At 40.5% G+C, this 25,173-nt stretch overlaps 1 protein-coding gene across 1 annotated transcript in view; it reads right to left on the reverse strand.

Moving 5' to 3' along the window:
* Positions 1 to 1,171: 1,171 nt before the first annotated feature.
* alg3 (ALG3 alpha-1,3- mannosyltransferase) overlaps positions 1,172 to 25,173 on the reverse strand; it is a 29,094-nt gene continuing 5,092 nt past the window's right edge. Inside the window, exons 4-9 of the mRNA XM_059651145.1 lie at positions 21,934 to 22,094; positions 19,407 to 19,527; positions 10,013 to 10,218; positions 8,318 to 8,395; positions 7,421 to 7,564; positions 1,172 to 4,722 (exon numbers count right to left, since the gene is read on the reverse strand). Of these exons, the coding sequence (XP_059507128.1) occupies positions 4,545 to 4,722; positions 7,421 to 7,564; positions 8,318 to 8,395; positions 10,013 to 10,218; positions 19,407 to 19,527; positions 21,934 to 22,094 (888 nt within the window). The 3' untranslated portion in view covers positions 1,172 to 4,544. The remainder of the gene's footprint in view (positions 4,723 to 7,420; positions 7,565 to 8,317; positions 8,396 to 10,012; positions 10,219 to 19,406; positions 19,528 to 21,933; positions 22,095 to 25,173) is intronic.

The raw sequence follows: 25,173 nt of genomic DNA on the forward strand, positions 1-25,173 counted from the left end.
TCATTAGCGATAAATACATTTAAGCACATACCAGACTTTAAGCCACAGAATGTGCTTCCTGCCCATGTTGCTGTTGATAAAGAACAGGTAATACTGTCACTGAAACTAAAAACGACATGATTGAGATAAAGGGGCTGATGCTTTTCAGAAATCCTGCATTAACTTTTGACAAAATAAAAAACAAAAATTAAACAACTTTTATTTTATTCCAGGTGTAGTGCACGTGAATAAATACTCTTCATGTCTGCTCATTTACAATAATCTATATAGCAAAACAAAAATAACTTCTGCATATCTTTTTATTTCACCTGCAGACTCAATAGGGTTTGACATAGAACATAATGAGATCAATGCAAGGGGTGCTTCTCTGCAATGTTGCAAAGTACAGCGGCTCACATTTGACAACTTAAGTTTTCACATCTTCTGATTCACAGAGGACTGGGAGTTTTATTTTATCTCATAGACCTGGCTTTAGGCTGAGTTTCATTATGGGGTCCCAATCCTATGATAAATTGCAGGTCAGGAACATATCCATGTTTGTAACATGACCAAGCTTGCACAATTTTGAGTGTGACCAATTAAGTAGCTGCCGCAAGCTTTTTGAGTCTTAAGTACCAACAGGAGACTTTCCAGCAGTCAAAGGTTGACAGCCTCAATATTAGAAACAGATGCCACAATTCTTGAGTGCTGATGACTGCAAGTAGGAGTGCCAGATCAGATAAGATCTTCAGGGTTTGGAGGAAAGCCTCTCATAGGCACTGCTGTCAGTGTGACTTTTGCTTCAGGCTTCTAAATAGATTAGCACTGCTGTCTGTTCTCTAGCCAGATTGGAAAAAATCAGGTCAGTTAAATGTTTCCAATAAAACATTTAACTTCATGGAGGCAGGATGACACCATTTCCTCACTGCTCCCCATTACCCCTTGTTGCCCCTCACCAGTATCAGAAAATTCAGCCTTTTTCTAGGTACCTTCACCTTTATCAACTAATTTTTTTTCTGTTGAATATCACTGTAGCATTAGATTTTGGACTTCTATCCATATACATTTGATGCAAAATAATAGACAGGCAGTTTGGGATTTGTCTTGTGCTTCAGTATTTATCTAAAAGTATGGTAGAGCTGGACAAACAAAACCAAGAGCAGTGAGAGACATCTGTACACCTAGCCAGCTATTTCCTAAAAGTTTATTTTCTTGCTTTCAGCTTTGCTGCAGTAAAGACACAGGCAACAGAAAACAAATTCTTTTGAAAAGTAAGACCCTAATTTTTGCCTACATAGAATATGAATAAATTACAGACATTCTTTTCAGAAATTAAGAAATAAAAATCTGTTTGCATGATTATATTTTGACAAACACTTCATAGACTGTGTAATTAAGACTCAAATGGAGATGTTTCAAAGCTCAAGAACAAAGTAAATGAAAATGGTCAATCAATGATGCCTGTTGATTAGTACAGTGATGCTTACAAAACACAATCTATTTGTCCAAAGATCATTACATTTCATTTGGTGGTTTCGTGCAAATCAGAAATGTACCCAAATTAGAAGAAAACAAAGACATTAGTTTTTTCTTTAAAACTGGCATCAATTTTAGGAATAGGTTTATTAAGAGTGCATTGAAAGTTGCGTCTGCTCCAGGTCTCAGGGGAATTTAAGGAATGTATACAGGGGCATTGATCTTGTGTGAATTTGCTCTAAATGAAAAGCATCTTTTACAGTTAGTGAAGATGTTTTGATATTTGTTTTTGGCACTAAGTTATTGACTGAGCAGAGTGTTAATGCTAAACCGTCAGCTTTTTAAAATTTGTTGACGGGACGTGGGTAATGCTAATTTTCTGCGTGTCTTTAACTACCCTAATGAAGGTGGTTTTTCAGCTGCCTTTCTGAACTGCTGCAGTCTTTGGGACATAGGGACACCCTCAATGCTGTAAGGAAAGGTGTTCCGAGATTTGGGTTGAGCAACAGAGGAAGGACATTTGCTAGCATTACATTGTTCAACTGAGAGATTCAAAAGGGCACTGGATGATTATTAGGATTAAAAAAATGCAAGAGCATGGGGAAAATAAAGCATGAGGTTGGCACTACGTATCAATGCTTGTTTAACAAGCTGTTGCAGGCACGATGGGCTGAATTCCCCATTTCTGTACTGTTAACAGTTCAGTAATTACTCCTTTAAAACCATGACATGCACAGAAATGGTGAAGTGGGTGTCTTCCAGTGTTCCACCATAGGTTTTGCTGTGGTCCCATCCCCAGAACCAGCCAAGATTGAAATTAGTGACCATTTTGACTTTCTGCACCCACAGTTCAGTCTGTAACACCTTAGAAAAGGTTACTCTTTGTTCAATTAGGTGTGGCTAGGTGAATAATAACATTTGGTGAACAAAGAACTAGCCCTAACTTATTGTGCAGTGCTGTTAAATGATTAATTAGTAAATGTTTTAAACTAAATATTTTAAATATTTTAGAATTTTCTCAAAGTATGTTTTATCTTAACTTTGCTCAGAGCAAAATTATTTAAAGGTTATTTTGATCTAATGCTTTTTATTTCCTGTTGATGTCTACTAAAACCCTTAAAAATGATTGGTTGTTGAAAATCTGGATGACATAATTCTAGTTTTACAGAGGGAATTTCTGGAAGAAGTTTCAGTAACACTGCAGTGTGATGGGAACTGAAACCCTGAACAGGGAGTTTGCTAGAATTCAGTATGTCTTACTTCACAGGCAACAGCAATAAGCTTTGCTTTGTTAGGAAATATAAGATCCTGCCCAAGTTTAAGAATAAGAGGTTTTCCTTGTAAGATGGAGATGAGAATAATTTTTTCGCCCATAGCACTGTTAATGAGTAGAATTCTTTTCCACAGAAAGCAGTAGAGGTTTGGTCACATGGAAATATACAGAAGTAGGTCATACAGCCCTTCAAGCCCGCTAGGCCATTCAAGAAGATAATGGCTCATCTAGTTATTTACAAATTACACATTCCTATCTGCTCACAAGAAACTTCGATTCCAATACCTAACAAGAATCTATTTGCCTCTACCTTAAACATATTTAATGACTCTGCTTTCAGAGTTCCAAAGTCACACAAACATCAGAAAATATTCCCCTCATACCTGTCCTAAAAGTACAATCTCTATTTTTAAACCAATGTCCTCTCATTCTTAACTCAAACACAAGATGAAACATCCTTTCCAGATTCACAACAAAAAGAGAAATTGAACAGAAGTTCATCAAATTTTCTGATGAAGAGTCACTGGACTTGAAGCATTAACTTTGCTTTCTTCCTGTCAGACTTACTGAGTTTCTCCAGCAATTTTTATTTTTGCCTCAGATCTACAGTATCTGCGGTTCTTTAATTTAATTTAAAGGTTCACCTTGTCAAGAGCATTCAGAATTTTGTAAGCTTCAATTGAGTCATCTTTCACTTTGAGACTCCGGTTAAAATAAGCCCAGCCTGTTTAATCTTTCCTCATGAGACAAAGCAGCAAACCTCCTCTGAAATTATCATTGAAAGTTTCTTAATGAAACTATTTCGCCATGCTTACAAACTTAATGACTACTTCATTTAGCAAAATTTGAGCACACACTATATAAAGACAAGCCTTATCATATGAAACCCAAACATTATTTATGAGAGAAATCTTTGCCACTTATACAGGTGCTATTCTCATAATGTATGCTTGAAAAATGAACACTAACACATGACTTACTCTCAATAGCTTGAATGTAATTTGCCCAGGTTGTAGCTCACTTTTATAGGACTCTTAAACCACACAGCACAAATATAAGAACAACCCTCACCCTTTAACTCAAGGGAGGCAACATATGGAAATCTAGTGCAAGTAACAAAACATTTACAAACTCAGTTTGTGGCTCTCTTTATGCTGGTACAATCCCCATCCTGCTGTTAATTGGATGTTTAATACTCTCCCATTTATGCCCATAATTTAACTGAAGACTGATTCTAAAACTTTCTATAAACACAGTTATAAAAATGTCTTTAAAATTACACATTAATTAAGCTACTCTTTAACTAAAGACTTTGATCTTTAAAAACTAAATTCTTAAAAGTAAAGACACTTATTTTACAACTAAAACACATTTGCTGAGGAATTGAAAGACAAAGACAAGTTAAAAAAAGAAGTGGGGAAGTCACATGGGTGATGACGAGTCAAAAGCTACTACTATTGACTAGCATTGATCGGTTCCATCCGGTATCAGTGTTTTATTCTGCGTTCATTCTCAAAGGGCAATAGATCTGCCTACTTCTCAGCAAAAATAATTCCTTGGTAAACCAAACCCTGAAGGATGGTGAGGATGGAGAAAGATAGGATGCAGCTGGCAAGTGCAAAATGACATCCAAAGGAAACCAAAACTGCAGATGTCCAACTCATACAAATTGTTTTGGCATCTGTAACGAACATAAGATCTTAAATCTGTAACATACCATTTGGTCATACAACAGTTTCATTCTCTTAATTTCTCCCCCAGCTATATTAAATTCTGAAATTGTTGTTGACTTTGGTAATTTTCAAGTCCAAAAAAATCAGTTTTTCTTTTTAGCTCCATCAGAGCCATTGGTTGGTGCACTCTTCTCAGGTTCTGCATGACCATACCAAAGTGACAGTAAAATAATCATGTGGCAGACATGGAGTGAAATTGAACTGTACACAGTTGATGGGTAGGTGTTCCAGGAAAGCTCAATTAATCCCAGAATAAGTACTCTGAAAGAAGAATAAAAGATGACATCAATACAATTCTGAAATGAACTAACACCTTTTAAATCTATACAAACTTGAATTTAGTAATTGCTGTAATCTGTCTGTGATTATCAGATATTAAGGACACCCACACATGCAGTGATAAGTGAGTAGCAAGTTCAAATGCAATGCATAAAAATATAACCATATCTGCTCATGCAATTCACTGAATCTGTTTCAGCAGCATGAAAATACTTCGAACTCTGACTCTGTTTATTATGTAACAGAAACAGAATTACGCATAGTCATGTGGGGGAGTGGTTTAGGGATGGCATGCGAAGAAATACAAATTTGATACAAATATTGTTCTCCAATTTGCATATGACCAGCTGCTTTAATTCAAAAGATACAGGGATGCAATACAAGAATGAAGGAAAACATAACAAACAGCATCCTTTCTATAATTATACCAAACAAACTCTTTACTGTTCTCTGAAAAAACACTTACTGAAAATAGTTGCTCAGTAATTAAAAATCTGCAACCTAGAAAATGACTACAGCTTCTAAACGCTGATTCTAGAATCCTTGAGAAAACATAAAGGATATAGAAAATAATTAATATTCTAGATTTTTTGAACTCAGAATTTGACTTTGGCAATCTTCCATCTCATGAGACAGGCAAAGTACTGGCCTGGACAGAAAACTAGCTGAGCAGCAGAAGCTAAAGTGAGGGTAAAAGGATTATTTTTCAGGGTGCAGTCAGTGATGAGAGGAGATCCGGAAGGGTCTGTTTTGGGACCACAATTATTCACGTTGTACATGAGCAATCTGGACGAAGGAACTCAGGGCATTAATGCTAAGTTTTCAGAAGATACAAAGGTAGATGGAGGGGTAGGTAATATTGAGGAAGCATGAAGGTTGCAGAAAGATTTGAACCAGACCAGGACAGTAGGCAAAGAAGTGAATGATGATATACAATGTGGGGAAATGTTAGCTTGTGCATTTTGGTAGGAAGAATAGAGGTGCAGACTATTTTATTGATGGGGAAAAGCTTTAGAAATCAAGGGACTTAGTAATCCTAGTTCAAGATTCTCTTTTGGTTAGCATTCAGGTTTAGTTCGCAGTCAAGAAAGTAAATGCACAAGATGGCATTATTTTGAAAGGGCTACAATACAAGAGCAGGAATGTGCTGTTCAGGCTGTTATAGGGTTCTGGTCAGACTACATTTGAAATATTGAGAATAGTTTTGGGAAGGACATGATGGCCCTACACGGGATCCCGAGAAGGTTTGCAGGAATGATCCCGGGGATGAGAACTTGTCAAATGAGGAGCGGTTGAGGACTCTGCACTTGAAGGAGTTTAGAAGAATCAGAGGGGATCTCATTGAAATTTACAGAGCACTAAGAGGTCTGGATGAATTGACATGGACAAAATGTTTTCAGCAGGAGAGACTAGGACTCAGGGAAGGAATTGCTTCTGCCAGATAGTTATGAATCTGCATAACTCATTGGTGTGGAAGCCAAGTCATTCATTAAAGGTTATGGGGAGCAAGCAGGAGAATGGAACTGAGAAGCATATCTGCCATGATTGAATGGCAAAGCTGACTCAATGTACTAAATGGTCTAATTCTACTCCTCTAATTTATGATTCTTTTGATTCAGATGATGGTTAGGCCTTGTGGTCACCTCTGTGTTATACATTTTCCAGCATGGTTCAGGAGAATACTAATCAAGCAACGCAGTAAAATCTAATAGAATCCATTTTTATAGATTTTAAGATTAATGTTGAAAGGAACAATGCCAGGCATACAAGGCTATGGGCAAAGTGCTGGAAAATGGAATCGGAATATTCAGGTGGTTGTTTTTGACCAGGGCAGACTGGATAGGCTGAAGGTCTTTTTCAGTTCTGTAGATTGCTATGAACCTCTGTGTGTGCCCACATGCCAGCTGGAAAGGTTAAGTTTAAAAAAGAAGATATTTACACCTGGATACCAAAGCAAAATAATTCAGATGCTGGGAGTGAAATCAGTTCAGAAAATGCTAGAAATATTCAACTGATCTAGAGCATTATGGAAATAAAAAAGCTGAGCTTCACGTCTGTGACCTTTGGCAGATCTGAACCATTATTTTTCGCCACATGGACACCCTCAGGTATGCTATTTTCAGACTTTTAAGCTTTCATCACTATGTTGCTCTGTTTTTTTTTGTTACATTGAGTTAAGCTACTCTATGACATAAAGATGTTATTTACTTTTTTCCCAGAGAACAAAATATAAATGCACCTTGTTATTTAGATTCACAAGACATGCTATTATTTAAATGCAATAAAATTAGGGGTAAAAATTGGTTTTGAAGTCGGTGAGACATAAAAATGGGCTAAATGGCCTCTTTCTATACTATGACAATTTTATGATCTCATAAATCAGAAAGAAAATGAGCCAATTTGTTATTCCTGCTAAAGCCCAAGACTAATTTCATATTTTAAAGTCTTCATGAATGCTTCACTTTGTAAGCTTGAGTATAGCCATTGCAGAAATTGGTCTCTTTAATTATTTCCTGAATTTAGATTTGTAATTTTCTCTGATAAAACTTTTCTTAATAAATGAAAAGCAAAGAAAAAAGAAAATTGTAAATGTAAACATATTATTTAAAATGTGCAATTTCACAAAAATACAACTAACTGCGTCTTAGGTGTTGTTATACAGGAAAATGGCAAGACTTACTTGAGAAGATGAGCAAGTTTTTTCACATGTGTGCTCCACAAGAGGTACGGCAGAGTATGAAAGTACCATACATAGAACTGATAGTGTAGTGATCGACTGAAACAGATTCCAACGAAATTTGAGGTAAACAGAACAAAAATAATTTGTGTTCATTAGTAAAGGAAAAAAATTGTCTTTGAGATTCCAAATGTAGTAAACTGAATCTAGTTGCAGAATTAATTCAAGAGCACTATCCGTTGAAGAACCAAATCATTTTAACATTTTGGAGCAATATACAGTATTGCTGAAACTAATGAATTAACAAAAACCAGTTCATTTTGATTAATAGTACAACAGTTCATGAAATATAGAATGTTTTCAAAGTCTGATTTAAGAATGAAAGGCTAGTTTGTAACCAACACGTGCTCATATTCCACCCATAATCCCTACCATAGCATTACCATCTCTTGCGCTGATTAGTATAGAAACAGATCAAGCAATTGCAACTTTGAACAACTGTCTGGTAGAGTCATGTTTTTTGCATCCTACCCGAAGTAATTTGAGTTTGTTAAAATATCAAAATAATTGATTAACATGTTTTACCAACAAAGAAATAATAATGGATCCCTGGGGACAGTATAGTGTGTAATGCAAAAGAAAACAATGTTGTTGTAGAGAATATTTTTATGCATACAGTAATAAAAATGACTTGGCAGGGGGATGAGGATCTTAACAATTACATAGAATCCATGGAATAATTTGAAAACCACTCATCTGGAGCTTTGGTACAAAAGTTTACAATTCTCCAATGCACGACAGTGTCTTACTACCTTCAGACTAGCTGCACCTGACATTTTGTTATGCCTTACCATTTACTCTCACAAATATACAAATAATGCAATGAATTTTGGAAGGATATGATCTGCTGTCACAGTTTGGTGCTGGATTTTTCTCTCTTCTGGAGACTTCAGAAGTGAAAACATTTGTTCTTCAGATCTGGGGCACATAAACCAAGAGCAGAAGTTAGTATGATATCTGCAAGCAAATCAACAGGATTGTGATAAACTGAAATGAATAACATTTTCTGTGGGCTATTGGAAGTTTCTCATTATTGTTCAATACTATAGAAAATATTCAATATGGAGGGAACAGCAATATCCAATGTTTCCAGCCTGCCCCATAATCATATGTGGTGCTCCGCCTGTGAATTCCTCCCACTTGCAGAAAATAAACCATTGCTGTGTTTGTGGAAATTTTAAAAGATATCAATGTAATAGGCTCTATGAACAGTGCAACATAATCACATAGCACATACTCCAAATAGCACTGTTCTTCTTCAGTTATTTCTTATTATAATGTGCAATCTTTAGACTTGGTCTGAAACACCAGTCCAGAATGCACCTACTCACACAATCTAATTCTATCAATGCATTTTTCCAGAGGTGAAAATGTTTCATGACCGCCAGTATATCAACCTCATCTGTGGTGCAACTGTGAAGAGAGACTGATCTTGGACCAAAGATGAAGCCCCACAAAGTCTGATATGGAAGTTTTCAGAACATGTACCACTCACACTGTTATAGCGAGAGAGAAAACAGGAACAAACATAGAAGAAAAGTAACAGAATAAATAGAAAATACACTGGGAAAGTTAAACAAGTAGAGAAATAAGAAACAGCATTGTTAAAGCAGAGGTAGAAAGAAAAAAAGTGAACAGATGCCAGTGAAAAAGTAAGAGAATAAAATTGAAGACACTGAAGTCCAAAGACAGAGAGAACAAAAACAAAGAGGGAACAAGTTCGGGTGTATTTACAATACGGCTGTAATATCAGAGCAGAATGACTTTGTTTTGCACCATATTAAAGTTCATAACACCAGTGCATCTTTCAGCACTCAGTGGTTAAATCAAAGGAGACAGACCAGGGAAGATTTTTCCAACTGCTAGAAAGGGCATTATACGCTCATAATCACGCTAACTCTGAACTCTCACAAAAGGCATTTCCCACAAACGAGACAGACAGTCTTCTAGAAATTAATTTTTAATTTTATGGGAAGAAGGTTAAAACAATTTGGAAACATGTTTTAGACTTAGTAATGTAGCTTACCGATAGACATTCAACCTGGTAGAATTGTTTGATAAATAGTTGTGGATTAACATGACAGAATCTGATTCTATTCCCATAAAAGTGATAGAATTGCCACAATGGCAACCCACTCCAAGTCTGGCAATTTCAGCTACTAGTTATGATATTGTAAAGTGTGGGAAAGGCAAACAACTAACAAAAACATGGACAAGGGGGAGAAACTTTAAGGTGCAGTTAGATGCTTAGCTAAAGAAAATTAAAGGATACACAATCTTATGGGCAGAACAGAGAAGTTTTGTGTTGTTCCTGGTTGTGCTATATCTGCTGTTTGGAAGTCTGGTGGTAATGCTACGTATTAGAGACTTTCCTCAACTTGACAAAAACATGGAAGGCACAGAAAACAGGTTATCATTAAGCAAGCATGCCTAAGCATTTCAATTCTGTGAACTGAATTCCTTTCACACTATACCTGAACTGCAAGCATAAACTGAAGGCATTTACAGCAACACACCTGATCTAGGTAAACCTACTTGTTCCATCTGTAAACAGCAAAGAGAATCAAGATGCTCAGGTGTGCCACCAATAGTGTGAGGTGGAAGTAACGATTCAGGAAGATCTCTTCAGGCAGGAATCGCCAGTTCACTGTCCACTTAAACAGAAACTGGCGGCCAAGGTCAAACGCTCTCACCACATACCCGACTGGATTCTCCATCAGGAAAGGCAAACCCAAAATTACCTAAATAATACAAGAAGGAGAAAAATCATTTTCATCAAATACCCACTGAAGCATGACAAAGAATTAAACAGCACAGAAGAAGGTCATCTGGCCTATTATGTCCTTGTTGGCTTTTTAAAATTCCTTTCAATTAGTCCAAATCTCCCGTTGTTTTCTTACAAACCTGCAGTATTTTGCTTACAACTGCATACCCCTTTTAATGTTTTAACCAGTTGATCATTTTTTGCCTGATCAAAAAATATTGTGAATCAGTCAGTTTGCAAATATTTTTGCGTGTACTCAATTTGTGTAATTGCTTGGTCCTGTTGTTTTGTACAACCAAAGAGGAGTGTTAACAAAAATAAATGTGAAGATTCATTAGAAATCTACATGGGAAATTATGAATTATTGTGTGGTTTAAAGGAACATTGCTGAGAGCATAAAAATATTCCTTAAGTTCACAATTTTATTGTTACACAAACTGAATATTAAATGGAGGAGATCTGAATGTGTATGACAGTGTCGCAGAAGTTACGACTTATAACTGGCATACAAACCGAAAACGGTACCTTGTTTAGGAACAAAAACATTAGTATCAAACAAAATCATGAGGTTCACGGTCAAGTCCTACCTGTGACAGAGATATAGTATAACATATCTGAACAGGCCGGTTAAAGATCTTTGAAAACAAATGTTTCCTGCAATTTCTGTACTTTTGAGAAAAAAATAGGAGCAAGCGAATTCCATTTGCCTGTTGAATCTGCTGTCATTCTGTAAGATTCTGGCTGATCTGATTGTGGTCTCAGCTCTATTTTCTGTTAGCAATGTTTGCTGACATTAAAACTGCGTCATAACTTGGAAACGCGCAAGCACACGGTTCCAGACTCTACATTATTGTGGCATGCCCAAAGTGTGCATTGCACATGCGCACTGAATGGCACAATGCCAAAACAAAGTTCAGCAGCAGAAAATACCTCAGGGGAGAGAAGACTACATAGGGAAAATCAGACCAGTGATTGGAGTGCGGTGGGGGGCGGGGGGTGGGGGGGGGGGGTGGTGGTGGTAGTGGGGAGGAGTGTCAAAAGGCTTCCACAATTCTCTCAGGTTGTTTCTGACTGCCACAGGTTCAATGGGACAAAAGGTCTTCTTTCTGTGCTGCTGGCCTCTATGACACTAACAAGACCACCCGCATCAATACTGGGCAATAGAACATCAAGGAATTTAACCACTTCCACAACTAAAGGAGCAACTTCTTCAGGGAGGGCCATATACAGATCTTAGATGTCTGTCTCAGAATTGGCAAAACAGCATCAGTTTTCTAAGATAACAAAGTGTGAAGCCGGATGAACGCAGCAGGCCAAGCGGCATCTCAGGAGCACAAAAGCTGACGTTTTGTGCTGCTGAGATGCCACTTGGCCTGCTGTGTTCATCCAGCTTCACATTTTGTTATCTTGGATTCTCCGGCATTTGCAGTTCCCATTATCTCTTATCAGTTTTCTAGTTGCTCCATCCAGTGTGAGCATTCAGATTCATCAACATAAATACAAAAATGCAACTCTACATATTTACTGTAGCATCAGATACAATCTACATGAGCGAAATGTGAAATATAAGAACCAAAGATACTTTCACTAGCATTGCCCATGTAGATTCCTGATCATAATATTGCCCATGTCTAAATGAAATATCATCTGCTAAACTGAGTGATCTGCTTTGGAACAAAAGTATATGGACATAATGCCAGAAATGCAATGAAAAAAGTAAGAAGTTATACAATATTTGAAGACAAACTGACAGTATTCCCATTAATCATTAATGGGGAGAACCAGTTACTTGCACGTGAAAATGATTCATTAAAGTTTTACGGCAGCTTATATGGTCATAAGCGTCTTCAGATCAATGTACAGTTTAATTTCCATTAAAAAGGAAAGTCAATGAGAATGACTAATGCCTATCCAACAGGATTAATTCACTGATACATCGGAAGAAAAACTCAATACTCAAAACCCAGTGTCTAAGGAAGTTCCTGTCGGCATCACTGTTTTGTTGGTCTGCATTGTACAGTAGACATGACTAACTGTTTATTCAATAGTAAACTACTTTACGTTATTAGTACTGCTGGCTGCAGCCACTTGTTTTCACACAACAGTGTCTCTCTCACATGCCAGAATGTTTACACTCTTGGTCTTTAATAACCCTAATTCTGCAGAAACCTGGAAACGTAGAAATGCAATCATTTACTGGAGATACAATTGTTGTGAGGATCAACCTTTGAAGAAGCAAGTTTAATCTCCATTTGGATATTTACGACTACACCCAGATATTAAGGTAGCTTTGCAACAGTCAGGAAGTAGTATAAAAGCAGATTTCAGCAAACTAGAGACACAATGAAATAGCTCAAATGAAAAGTGCTAATTCACAGTGGGAGAAACTGCTTCATATTCAAGCAGTTTCAGTTTGCCCACACAGACTAAACTACAGTAACATCCGTCCATCTGTTTTTTTCTAGATAAAGGGATTTACGTAACAATGAATTGTTTGCTTCTCAAAGATCAGCTAAGCGTAAAGTCACTGCTCAACAGTGATAATAAAATGTGAGGCTGGATGAATACAGCAGGCCAAGCAGCATCTCAAGAGCACAAAAGCTGACGTTTCGGGCCTAGACCCTTCATCAGAGAGGGGGATGGGGTGAGGGTTCTGGAATAAATAGGGAGAGGGGGGGGAGGCGGACCGAAGATGGAGAGAAAAGAAGATAGATGGAGAGAGTATAGGTGGGGAGGTAGGGAGGGGATAGGTCAGTCCAGGGAAGACGGACAGGTCAAGGAGGTGGGATGAAGTTAGTAGGTAGGTGGGGGTGCGGCTTGGGGTGGGAGGAAGGGATGGGTGAGAGGAAGAACAGGTTAGGGAGGCAGAGGCAGGTTGGACTGGTTTTGGGATGCAGTGGGTGGAGGGGAAGAGCTGGGCTGGTTGTCATCTAAGGAATGGGAGGGGGGTGGAAATGGTTTGCGACTGGGAGGTGCAGTTGTTTGTTGCGAACTGAGCGGAGGTGTTCTGCAAAGCGGAGGCTTGGGGACCACTTTGCAGAACACCTCCGCTCAGTTTGCAACAAACAACTGCACCTCCCAGTCGCAAACCATTGCCACTCCCCCTCCCATTCTTTAGATGACATGTCCATCATGGGCCTCCTGCAGTGCCACAATGATGCCACCCGTAGGTTGCAGGAACAGCAACTCACATTCCGCTTGGGAACTCTGCAGCCTAATGGTATCAATGTGGACTTCACCAGTTTCAAATTCTCCCCTTCCCCCTCCGCATCCCTAAACCAGCCCAGTTCGTCCCCTCCCCCCACAGCACCACACAACCAGCCCAGCTCTTCCCCTCCACCCACTGCATCCCAATACCAGTCCAACCTGTCTCTGCCTCCCTAACCGGTTCTTCCTCTCACCCATGCCTTCCTCCCACCCCAAGCCGCACCCCCATCTACCTACTAACCTCATCCCACCTCCTTGACCTGTCCGTCTTCCCTGGACTGACCTAACCCCCCCCTACCTCCCCACATATACTCTCTCCACCTATCTTCTTTTCTCTCCATCTTCGGTCCGCCTCCCCCTCTCTCCCTATTTATTCCAGTTCCCTCACCCCATCCCCCTCTCTGATGAAGGGTCTAGGCCCGAAACGTCAGCTTTTGTGCTCCTGAGATGCTGCTTGGCCTGCTGTGTTCATCCAGCCTCACGTTTTATTATCTTGGATTCTCCAGCATCTGCAGTTCCCATTATTCCCGCTCAACAGTGATTGAAAGGTTTATTTAGCAGCTTATAAATATTGAGATAGAGAATTGCACATAACGGGTGCAGATTATTTCTCAGTCAAGCATTCCTCTCCTGTACGTTTTTAAAAGTTCCTTATCGCCTGCTATCACCCCTTCCCCTCCCTTCCAGAACCTTGATAAGACTCTCCTTGTCTGTACTTTCCATCCCACTGGCCTCCAAAGGATCGTAGAACATAGAACACAGAACACAGAACAGTACAGCACAGAACAGGCCCTTCAGCCCACGATGTTGTGCCGACCATTGATCCTCATGTATGCACCCTCAAATTTCTGTGACCATATGCCTGTCCAGCAGTCTCTTAAATGTCCCCAATGACCTTGCTTCCACAATTGCTGCTGGCAACGCATTCCATGCTCTCACAACTCTCTGTGTAAAGAACCCACCTCTGACATCCCCTCTATACTTTCCTCCAACCAGCTTAAAACTATGACCCCTCGTGTTAGCCATTTCTGCCCTGGGAAATAGTCTCTGGCTGTCAACTCTATCTATGCCTCTCATTATCTTGTATACCTCAATTAGGTCCCCTCTCCTCCTCCTTTTCTCCAATGAAAAAAATCCGAGCTCATTCAACCTCTCTTCATAAGATAAGCCCTCCAGTCCAGGTAGCATCCTGGTAAACCTCCTCTGAACCCTCTCCAAAGCATCCACACCTTTCCTATAATAGGGCGACCAAACTGGACGCAGTATTCCAAGTGCGGTCTAAGCAAAGTTTCAGAGAGCTGGAACAAGATCTCATGGCTCTTAAACTTAATCCCCCTGCTAATGAAAGCCAAAACACCATATGCTTTCTTAACAACCCTGTCCACTTGGGTGGCCAGTTTAAGGGATCTATGTATTTGCACACCAGGATCCCTCTGTTCCTCCACACTGCGAAGAATCCTATCCTTAATCCTGTACTCAGCTTTCAAATTCGACCTTCCAAAATGCATCACCTCGCATTTATCCAGGCTGAACTCTATCTGCCACCTCTCAGCCCATCTCTGCATCCTGTCAATGTCTCGCCGCAGCCTACAACAGCCCTCTACACTGTCAACGACACCTCCAACCTTCGTGTCGTCTGCAAACTTGCTGACCCATCCTTCAATCCCCTCATCCAAGCCATTAATAAAAATTACAAACAGTAGAGGCCCAAGGACAGAGCCCTGTGGAACACCACTCACCACAGACTTCCAGGCAGAATATTTTCCTTCTACTACCACTCGCTGTCTTCTGTTGGCCAGCCAATTCTGTATCCAGACAGCTTAGTTCCCCTGTATCCCATTCCTCCTGACCTTCTGAATGAGCCTACCATGGGAAATCTTATCAAATGCCTTGCTGAAGTCCATATACACCACATCCACAGCTCGACCCTCATCAACTTTTCTAGTCACATCCTCAAAGAACTCGATAAGGTTTGTGAGGCATGACCTGCCCCTCACAAAGCCGTGTTGACTGCATTTAATCAAGCCATGCTCTTCCAGATGGTCATAAATCCTTTCCCTCAGAATCCTTTCTAACACCTTGCAGATGACTGACGTGAGACTTACTGGTCTGTAATTGCTGGGGATTTTCCTATTTCCTTTCTTGAAGAGAGGAATTACATTTGCCTCTCTCCAGTCCTCAGGTACGACTCCAGTGGAGAGCGAGGATGCAAAGATCTTCGCAAGTGGCGAAGCAATTGCATTTCTCGTTTCCCAAAGCAGCCGAGGACAAATCTGGTGTGGGCCTGGCAACTTGTCAATCTTAATGTTTGACAAAATTTTCAGCACATCAGCTTCCTCTATCTCTATCCATTCCAGCATGCACACCTGCTCTTCAAAGGTTTCATTCACTACAAAGTTCGTTTCTTTCATAAAGACAGAAGCAAAAAACTCATTTAGGGCTTCCCCTACTTCCTCAGACTCCACACACAAGTTCCCTATGCTATCCCTGATCGGCCCTACTCTTTCTTTGACCATTCTCTTATTCCTCACATAAGTGTAAAATGCCTTTGTGTTCTCCCTAATCCATTCTGCCAAGTCTTTCTCGTGCCCCCTCCTGGCTCTCCTCAGACCATTTTTGAGCTCCTTCCTCGCCTGCCTGTAATCCTCTAGAGCTGAGCTTGACCCTAGCTTCCTCCACCTCATGTAAGCTACCTTCTTCCTTTTGACGAGAAGCTCCACCGCTCTCGTCATCCAAGGTTCCTTTATCTTACCCCTTCTTGCCTGTCTCAGAGGGACATATTTATTCATCACTCGCAACAACTGTTCCTTAAACAGTCTCCACATGTCTATAGTGCCTTTACCATGGAACAATTGCTCCCAGTCCATGCTTCCTAACTCATGTCTAATCGCATCACAGTTTCCTCTTCCCCAATTAAATATCCTCCCATTTTGCTTAATCCTCTCCTTCTCCATAGCTATGTAGAATGTGAGGCAGTTATGGTCACTATCAGCAAAATGCTCTCCCACCACAAGATCTGATAGCTGCCCCAGCTCGTTTCCGAGCACCAAGTCTAGAATGGCCTCTCCCCTTGTCGGCCTGTCAATGTACTGAGTTAGGAAACCTTCCTAAACACACCTTACAAAAACAGCTCCATTCAAGTCTTCTGCTCGAAGGAGGTTCCAATCAATATTGGGAAAGTTAAAGTCACCCATTACAACAACCCTACGATGTCCACACTTTTCCAAAATCTGCCGACCTATGCTTTCTTCAATCTCCCTGCTGCTATTGGGGGGCCTGTAGTAAACCCCTGACGAGGTGACTACTCCCTAGCTGTTCCTAATTTCCACCCACACTGACTCAGTAGGCGGATCTTCCTCGACAACGGAAGCTTCTGTAGCTGTGATACCCTCTCTGATTAGTAGTGCCTCCTCTTTTTCCCCCCTCCCTATTCTTTTTAAATGCTCTAAACCCTGGAACATCCAGCAACCATTCCTGCCCCTGAGAAACCCATGTCTCTGTTATGGCCACAACATCATAGCACCAGGTACTGATCCATGCTCTAAGTTCATCACTTTTATTCCTGATATTCTTGTGTTAAAGCAAACACACTTTAACTGATCCCTTGGTTCCTTCCCAGGAAAATCCTTCCCACTAGCTGGTCTACCCCTTGCTATTGCCTCACCTGCATCAACTCTCACCTCCGGCATACAGCTCAGGTTCCCACCCCCCTGCCATACTAGTTTAAACCCTCTCGAACTACTCGAGCAAACCTTCCACCCAGGACATTGGTCCCCTTCCAGTTCAGATGCAACCGGTCCTTCTTGTACAGGTCCCACCTTCCCCAGAAGGCATCCCAATTATCTACATATCTGAAGCCCTTCCTCCTACACCAGCTGCGTAGCCACGTGTTAAGCTGCGCCCACTCCCTGTTCCTCGCCTCGCTATCTCGTGGCACCGGTAGTAAACTAGAGAACACTACTCTGTTCGTTCTGCTTTGCAGCTTCCATCCTAACCCCCTGAAATCACTTTTTATATCTTCAATCCTTTTTCTGGCCATATCATTAGTGCCAATATGTAACACGATTTCTGGCTGTTCGCCCTCCCCTTTTAGAACCTTATACACCCGATCGGAGACGTCCCGGACCCTGGCACCAGGGAGGCAACATACCTTCCGGGAATCCCGATCCTGACCACAAAATCTCCTGTCAATTCCCCTAACTATCGAGTCCCCTACCACGAGTACTTTTCTATTCTGCCCACTTCCCCTCTTTGCCACAGTGTCAGGCTCAGTGCCAGAGAACTGACTACTATGGCTTTCCTCTGGTAGGTCATCCCCCCCCCCCCCCCCCCCCCCCCAGCAGTATCCAAAACGGTATACTTATTGCTGAGGGGATTGCCCACAGGGGATCTCTGCACTGTCCGTCTGTCCCCTTTCCTCCCCCTAACTGTAACCCATCTATCCTTGTCCTGAGCCTTAGGAGTGACCAACTCCCGGTAACTCCTCTCAATTACCCCCTCTGCTTCCCGAATGATCCGTAGTTCATCCAGCTCCAGCTCCATTTCCATAACACAGTTTTCAAGGAGCTGGAGTTGGGTGCACTGCTCTGCCAGTTCCGCCACCTCAAACATGATGCCACTATAAAATATTATCCCTCACCCTTTCCTGTCAGCATTTTGAAGGGACTACTCTCTCCGTGGAACCCTGGCCCACTGCTCCATCACGACCATGTCATCCCCTGTCATGATACCTTCTCATGCAATTGCAGGTGAAACACTTGCCCTTAAATTGGCTTCCTCCTCACTGTCCACAGCCGAATACTTCTCCCAGGTGAAGCAGAAATTTACTTATACTTCTTTCAATCTAGTCTCTGCATTCAGTGCTCACATTACAATAACCTCTGAAATAGGGACACCTGAAGATCCCTTCTGAAGGGCATTGAATCGATCTGCAGCATGATGACTGCAGCAGTTGAAAGGCAGCTCACTACCACATTCTCAAGGGATGGGCAATAAATGCTGGCCATCCAGCGATGCCCACATCCTACAAATGAGTGAACTAAAAACAAACTAGGGAGTTGGTGAAAAGAGTGCGTTATTTGATGCAAATTAAATTCCCTCAGAATTCGCTTGGTTGAAAGTCTCATTCAAATGGTACAGTATTATGGTCAGAGAACTATGCCCATTTGTGAATAACACTCAAAACAAACAATTAGAATCCAAAGACAAACAAGTGACAGCAATTATTCCCAGCATAAGAAGAGAATAATGAATAGACACCGCTGAAAAGTCTTACTAGGTGAACTTGTTAAGATATATAAAATAATATGAAGTATTGAAAATAAGTCAAGAAAATCACTGCAAACTAAACAGTTATTATAGAACATTTATCACAGATTTGAAATAACAAATAGCAAGCAATTGTCTGTACAACAAATTGACAATACCAATGCTGTAAATTCACACCACATAGGTTTCAGGCAATTACCATCTCCCCAACATTCAACAGCATTGCTAGCATTGAATTCCTAACAGCAATATCCTGGAGGGATGCCACTGACCAGAAATTTAACTGAACTAGCCACATAAATGCTTTGGCTACAAGACCAGGTCAGTGAGTATGAATTCTGCTGGAGATAATCATCACAAAGTAACACCACCTTTGCAAGATCACCTCCAAGCCGCACTCTATGCTGACTTGTATATATGTCACAGTTCTTGCCAGCAATGCTAACATCAAATTAACAAAAAAAACACTAGAATCATTTAGTAAATAAGTGAATGCTGAGATTGGTGAAAAGAGGTTGGAAAAATTGGTTGGTTCCTGAAACAGGCTGAATAGCTTTTCTCAAATATTTATTAGGTGAGCTACGAAAACCATATTATCTTGGATATTTGATCATTTACACATAAATACACCTTTACATTGTACAGCAATTCTGACTCAGAGAGAAGCTACAGATCTTAGTTTTAACATACCTGCAACACAGCACAGATGCCAAGCTTTGGGATGGTCTTTATCAATCCAAACTCAGAGATGAGAAGGAACAACAGTCCTGGAGCGAACAGCAAGATGTTCATTTTTACCGAAACAGCTAAACTGCCCAGGGAACAAACAGGATAACATTTATATTTTTTGGTGTAATAGAATGCTAACTAAAAACTTGTAAAATAAAACTATGTAGACAGAGCTCAATTTTTATCTTCATTGCGTTCGTGGAGTCAACTGACTGCCTGTTACAGAATCCATCTGATTTTTACTACCTTGATTTACTTACTGACAGAGTGGAAAACAAGCAAGCCTTCTTTTTGTGTAGCTATAACAATGAGATGGTTATTTTTCTTTTCAGTCATTTCCTGGTCTGGCCTACATGACTCCAGATCTACAGTACTATGATTGACTCTGAGTTGCCTTTTGTAATGTCTAGCAAATCACTTTGTTCAAAGGTAGTTACAGGTGGGCAGCCCTTGCCAATGATGCTCATATCCCATGGAAGAATTTTAAATACCTTTAGTTTGATGTAATGAAGTCAAACCAGTTCAATGCAGTAATGAAGTCACCATAAACCTCAGCGGCATCCTTCCTAATGCATTAATGTGCTCCTTGCACTTATCTTCTGCAATGTTTCTTGTGATGGCTGAATGAAATTACTGGGTCTCACTATTTGTCAAATTCCAGTTGTTTTGTCCTCTAGGTAAGCAACGCAAGTAGATTCATAATTCTGTAGGTCTAAACAGCAGTTAAATAGGACAGTTGGCTGTTACGCCTAATTCTGATTAACTCTACTTCTAGAATAAGATAGTATTACTTCATCCAGAATCTGCAAAGAACAGCCTGTGACCTTCAATGAATAGATATGTCAGGGCAGTGTTGCAACACAAAATGCACAATCTAATTGCTAGTCATAGCACTGTAATAAAACAAAGAACTATGGATACTGGAAATCTGAAACAAGAACAAACATTGTTGGAAAAACTCAGCAAGTCTGGCAACATTTGTACGGAGGAAGCAAAGTTAATGTTTCAAGTCCAATGACTTTCTTCAGAACTGAAAATGCTGCCAAACCTGCTGAGTTTCTCCAGCAATTTCCAGTTTTGTGGCTGGGTTTTCCCCGTTGGCTTTCAGTGTTGGATTAGATATCTACAGTCTTAGCAAATCAAAACAAATAAGTCTAGTGACCCTTCAGAGGTACACGCTTGGCTTGGAGTCAAAATACTGCAGGGTCAAGTTATACTGTACAAATGATCACATAATCTGGGCAGATGCTTCATGGCATTCCTGGGGTAATGCTGCATTTAAGGATTCCTTAGGGGCGAAGTTAACCTAAACACTGCAACTTCCTGTAACAGAAACAGGAAATGCTCAGCATATCAAGCGGCATCCGTAGAGGGATAAACAGATTTAACATTACAAATTGGTGTCTTTTTGTTGGAATGGCTTGCAAACCCGCCAGATGGACATAAAATGTTTCCAGTACTTTTACAATAGAGAAGATTCCCTGGTGTCCTGGTCAAGACTGAGCCTACAATCAACACCTCCCAAACAAGTTGTTTTTCATTTCAATTATTTTTTGGGGCTTTGCTCTGTATGTGTTGATGGATATCGAGGCCTGGAAAATGAACAGAAGGCAGACAAAAAAGACATCTAGCTTAAGTTATTTGGACTGGCATACAGAAGTGGAGTTTTTTATTTTGGAGAATGATAGACTTCAAGACAGGGGAGGCGATGGTCTAGTGGTATTATCACTGGACCATTAATCCAGAGATCCAGATAATGTTCTGAGGACCTGGGTTCAAATCGCACCATGGCAGATGGTGGGATTTGAATTCAATAAAATATCTGAATTAAGAATCTAATGATGACCATGAATCCATTGTCGATTGTTGGAAAAACCCATCCGGTTCACTAATGTCCTTTAGGGAAGGAAACTGCCATCCTTACCTAGTTGGGGCTACATGTGACTCCAGGCCCACAGCAATGTGGTTGATTCTGAACTGCCCTCTTGGCAATTAGGGATGGACAATAAATGCTACCTAGCCAGCAACACCCTTATCCTATTAATGAATAAAAAAGAGAGGATGGACTACAGCTTCCAGAACTAAGGAAAGTATTAAATTCAGTTCAAGTGGTAGGTGATTTGAACTAGATAGATGGGGGAGGATTAAGGGCGTCATTCCAAGCTCTGAAAGTTTAAATTATCAGAAGTGCCTTTTTGTTTTAACAGCAAGTCACTAACGGCTGGAATAGGTTGCAGTATGTGCTGGTTGTCTGCGTTCATGCATATATCTGGATGATTGTCTCTGGAACTTCCTAGAATTTTTTCCTTCTAAATTGGCCTCAAAATTTTTCACTGTTTGTCTCTCCCAGGACATTGTGTGACTGCAAGGCATGAAGGAGTAATGTGCTTGGTAGGGTGGAAAAGTCTGGTTTGATAATCTAGTCTTTTCACTGTTAACACATTAGAACAATACTACTGACCAAGGTCTTGCTTCTTACAGTACTTGCCTAAAGAAACAGCAGCCTAGTGACCAGCGATTGCTCAAAAAGAGGTTCACAGCTGTATAGAGGATCATCATGGCAACGGGATCGTTAAAAAGGCGAAGGACGAAGATAGAGTGGATCCGATAGGAGGCACAGCACATGAAGAAAAATACAAATGGTGGAACCTGAAAAGAAATGATAGATTGGAAACAACATATTTCACTAAATCATAATTAATAATGCTCTCCATTTCAAATAAAATATTTAAGGCATCCAATTACAACAAATTCACGCAATGGAATTGCCATCCCCTAACACTTCTCACAATGGGAGGAAAAGCATCAATAAACAATGGAAACCAAAGATTATCAAAATTGAGGCATAAAATGCCCTTCACCGTTCACCAGCTGAGAAAACAGAGATGACTTATTGCCATTCCTTATCAATATCACTGGCTCATTCTTTGACTTCAGCCATCAGACCGCACACATTGTAAATCAATGCTCAAAGGTATGTTTACGGCCATATTAAAACAGTTCTGACTTAGCTGAAACCGGTGTGGGGCACATGAAAATGGCTGCAACAGTTGTGTATTATACCACATTTTTCATTTTTGGTTGCTAAACGTCAGCCCTAATACAGCCACCACACACCTCTCCAACACCTCTAACCCACCTGAATATGACTCAGTCCCCACAGCTCACTGGGCAAGGAGGTACAAAGAAACTCAAACCTCTCATTAACACAATTGAGTTTTCTGAAGAGGTGACAAAGAAGGTTGATGAACAGAGCGGTAGATGTCTATATAGATTTCAGCAAGGCGTCTGAAGAGGGTTCCAGTTGTAGGCTGGTTAACAAGATTACATCATGCAGAATCCAGGGACAGCTAGCCAAGTGGATACAACATTGGCTTGAAGGTAAGAGACAGAAAGTGTTGGCAGAGGATTGTTTTTTGGATTACAGGCTTGTGACCAGCGGTGTGCCGCAAGTCTTGGTGCTGGGTTCACCACTCTTCCTCATTTACATTGTGAATATAGGATGCATTGTTAGTAAGTTTGCAGGTGACGCCAAAATTGGAGGTGTAGTGGACAGTGAAGAAGGTTACCTCAGAGTACAATGGGACCTTTTTTCAGATGGGCCAATGGGCCAGAGTGACAGATCAAGTTTAGTTTAGATAAATGTGAGGAGTTGAACTTTGTTAAGGCAAACCAGATCAGAACTTATACACTTAATGGCAGGTGCATAGTTTCTTGAAAGTGGAATTGCAGGTAGGCAGGTGAGGAAGGTGTTTGGCCTGTTTGCCTTCATTGGTCAGAATATTGAGCATAGGAGTTGGGATATCACATTGTGGTTGTACAGAACAGTGGTTAAGGCATTTTTAGAATACTGCACTCAATTCTGGTCTCTCTGCTTTGGAAGGATGCTGTTAAACTTGAAAAGGTTCCGCTATAGGGAGAGGCTGATTAGACTGAAGCTTTTTTCCCCCTGGAGCATCAGATGCTGAGGGGTGACCTTATAGAGGTTTATAAAAGTATGACGGGGATGGATAGAGTGATTAGCCAAGGTCTTTTTCCAAGGGTAGAGGAGTGTAAAATTAAAGGCCACAGGTTAAATGTGAGAGGCGAAAAATTTAAACGGGACCTGAGAGGTAGTTTTTTCATGCACAGAGGGTTCGTGAATGGAACGAGCTGCCAGAGGTGGTGGAGAAGGCAGATACAATCATAGCATTTAAAGGCATCCGGATGGGTACATAAATAGGAACGGTTTAGAGGGACATGGACCAAAAGGCACTAGGTTGGTTTTGGATATCTGGTTGGTGCAGACAAGTTAAACTGAAGGGTCTGTTTTCATGCTGCATAACTCTACGAGTCAGAAGAAATTCCTCCTCATCTCAGACTTAAATTGGCACTCTTTTATTCTGAGTCTAAGCTCTCTGGTTCTAGAATTTCCCATGAGGGGAAACATTCATTCAGCATTTACCCTGCCAAACCCATTAAAAATTCTGTACATTTCAAGGAGGTCATCCCTCATTCTTCCACTGAGCAGAGGTCCAACCTGTTTAGCCTTTCTCATAAGACAAACCCTCCATACCAGAGATTATCCTAGTGAACCTCTGAACTACTTTCAATTAAACGATATCCTTTCCTAAACAGGGGGATGAAAACTGCTCACAAGTGTCTCACCAGCATTTTATACAGTGGCGGTTGTACCTCCTATTCTTAAACATCAACAACCTTGAAAATAAGAGCCGACATTCAATTAGCCTTCTTGAATGCCTGCCGTACCCACATGTCAGCATTCTGTGTTTCATATACAAGTCTCTTTTTGTTGAAGCTTTCTGTAGTTCTTCTCTATTTAAATATTGTTCTTTCGCTCTCCCCACATTATACTCTAGTTGCTAAGTTTTTTCCCACTTACTTAACCTATCAATATCTGTGTATCCTTCTCGCAACTTGGCTTTCCACCTATTTTTTTGCCTGCTAATTATTCTGCAGTGCATTCGTCCCTGTGGAACTCCACTGGTTGCTGGTTGCCAACCTGAAAAAGAACTCTTTACCCCTACTCCCTGTTTCCTGCCCATTAGCCAATTCTCTGTCCATGCCAATGCACTTCCAAAACCATGGGCTCTTATCTTATGACATAACCTTTCAAATATGTTCTGAAAGCTCAAATACAACACATCTATTGGTTCCCCTTTATCCACTCTGGTTGTGGGGAAGGGTCACCGGACTCGAAAAATTAACTCTGATTTTTTTTCACAGATACTACCAGGCCTGCTGAGCTTTTCCAGCAACTTGTTTTTGTTTCTGATTTACAGCATCCACAGTTCTTTTGAGTTTAAAATGACCTCACGTTTAGGGGCGTAAAATGTGGGAGACCAATCAAGAGCATACTGTAATTGTCAAATCTAGATGTAATGAAGACAGGGAAAAGGGTTTCAGCTGTAGGTGAGGCGAGACGAGGGTGAAGTTGAAGTTGGGCGATGTTACTGAGATGAAAATAGGTGGGCTTAGGAGCTTATCTTGAGGTCGAATAAGATATTCTGACTGAGAGCAGGCTGGCCTGATCAAGGCTGTTTTCAGGAAGAAAGAACAGAGAGATTTTGAAATAGGAACCAAAAACAATGGCTTGAGTGTCTCTACGTTTAATTGGATGAAGTTTCTGCTTATGCAGTACTGATTAAGGATAAGAAGTCTGAATTTAGTAATATTGAAGGAGTTGAAAAAAGTGGTTGTGAGCTTGAACTGGGTGCCATCAGCACCC

This window comes from Stegostoma tigrinum, chromosome 14 (genome assembly GCF_030684315.1).
Source record: "Stegostoma tigrinum isolate sSteTig4 chromosome 14, sSteTig4.hap1, whole genome shotgun sequence".
In the NCBI taxonomy this organism is placed as follows: Eukaryota; Metazoa; Chordata; class Chondrichthyes; order Orectolobiformes; family Stegostomatidae; genus Stegostoma; species Stegostoma tigrinum.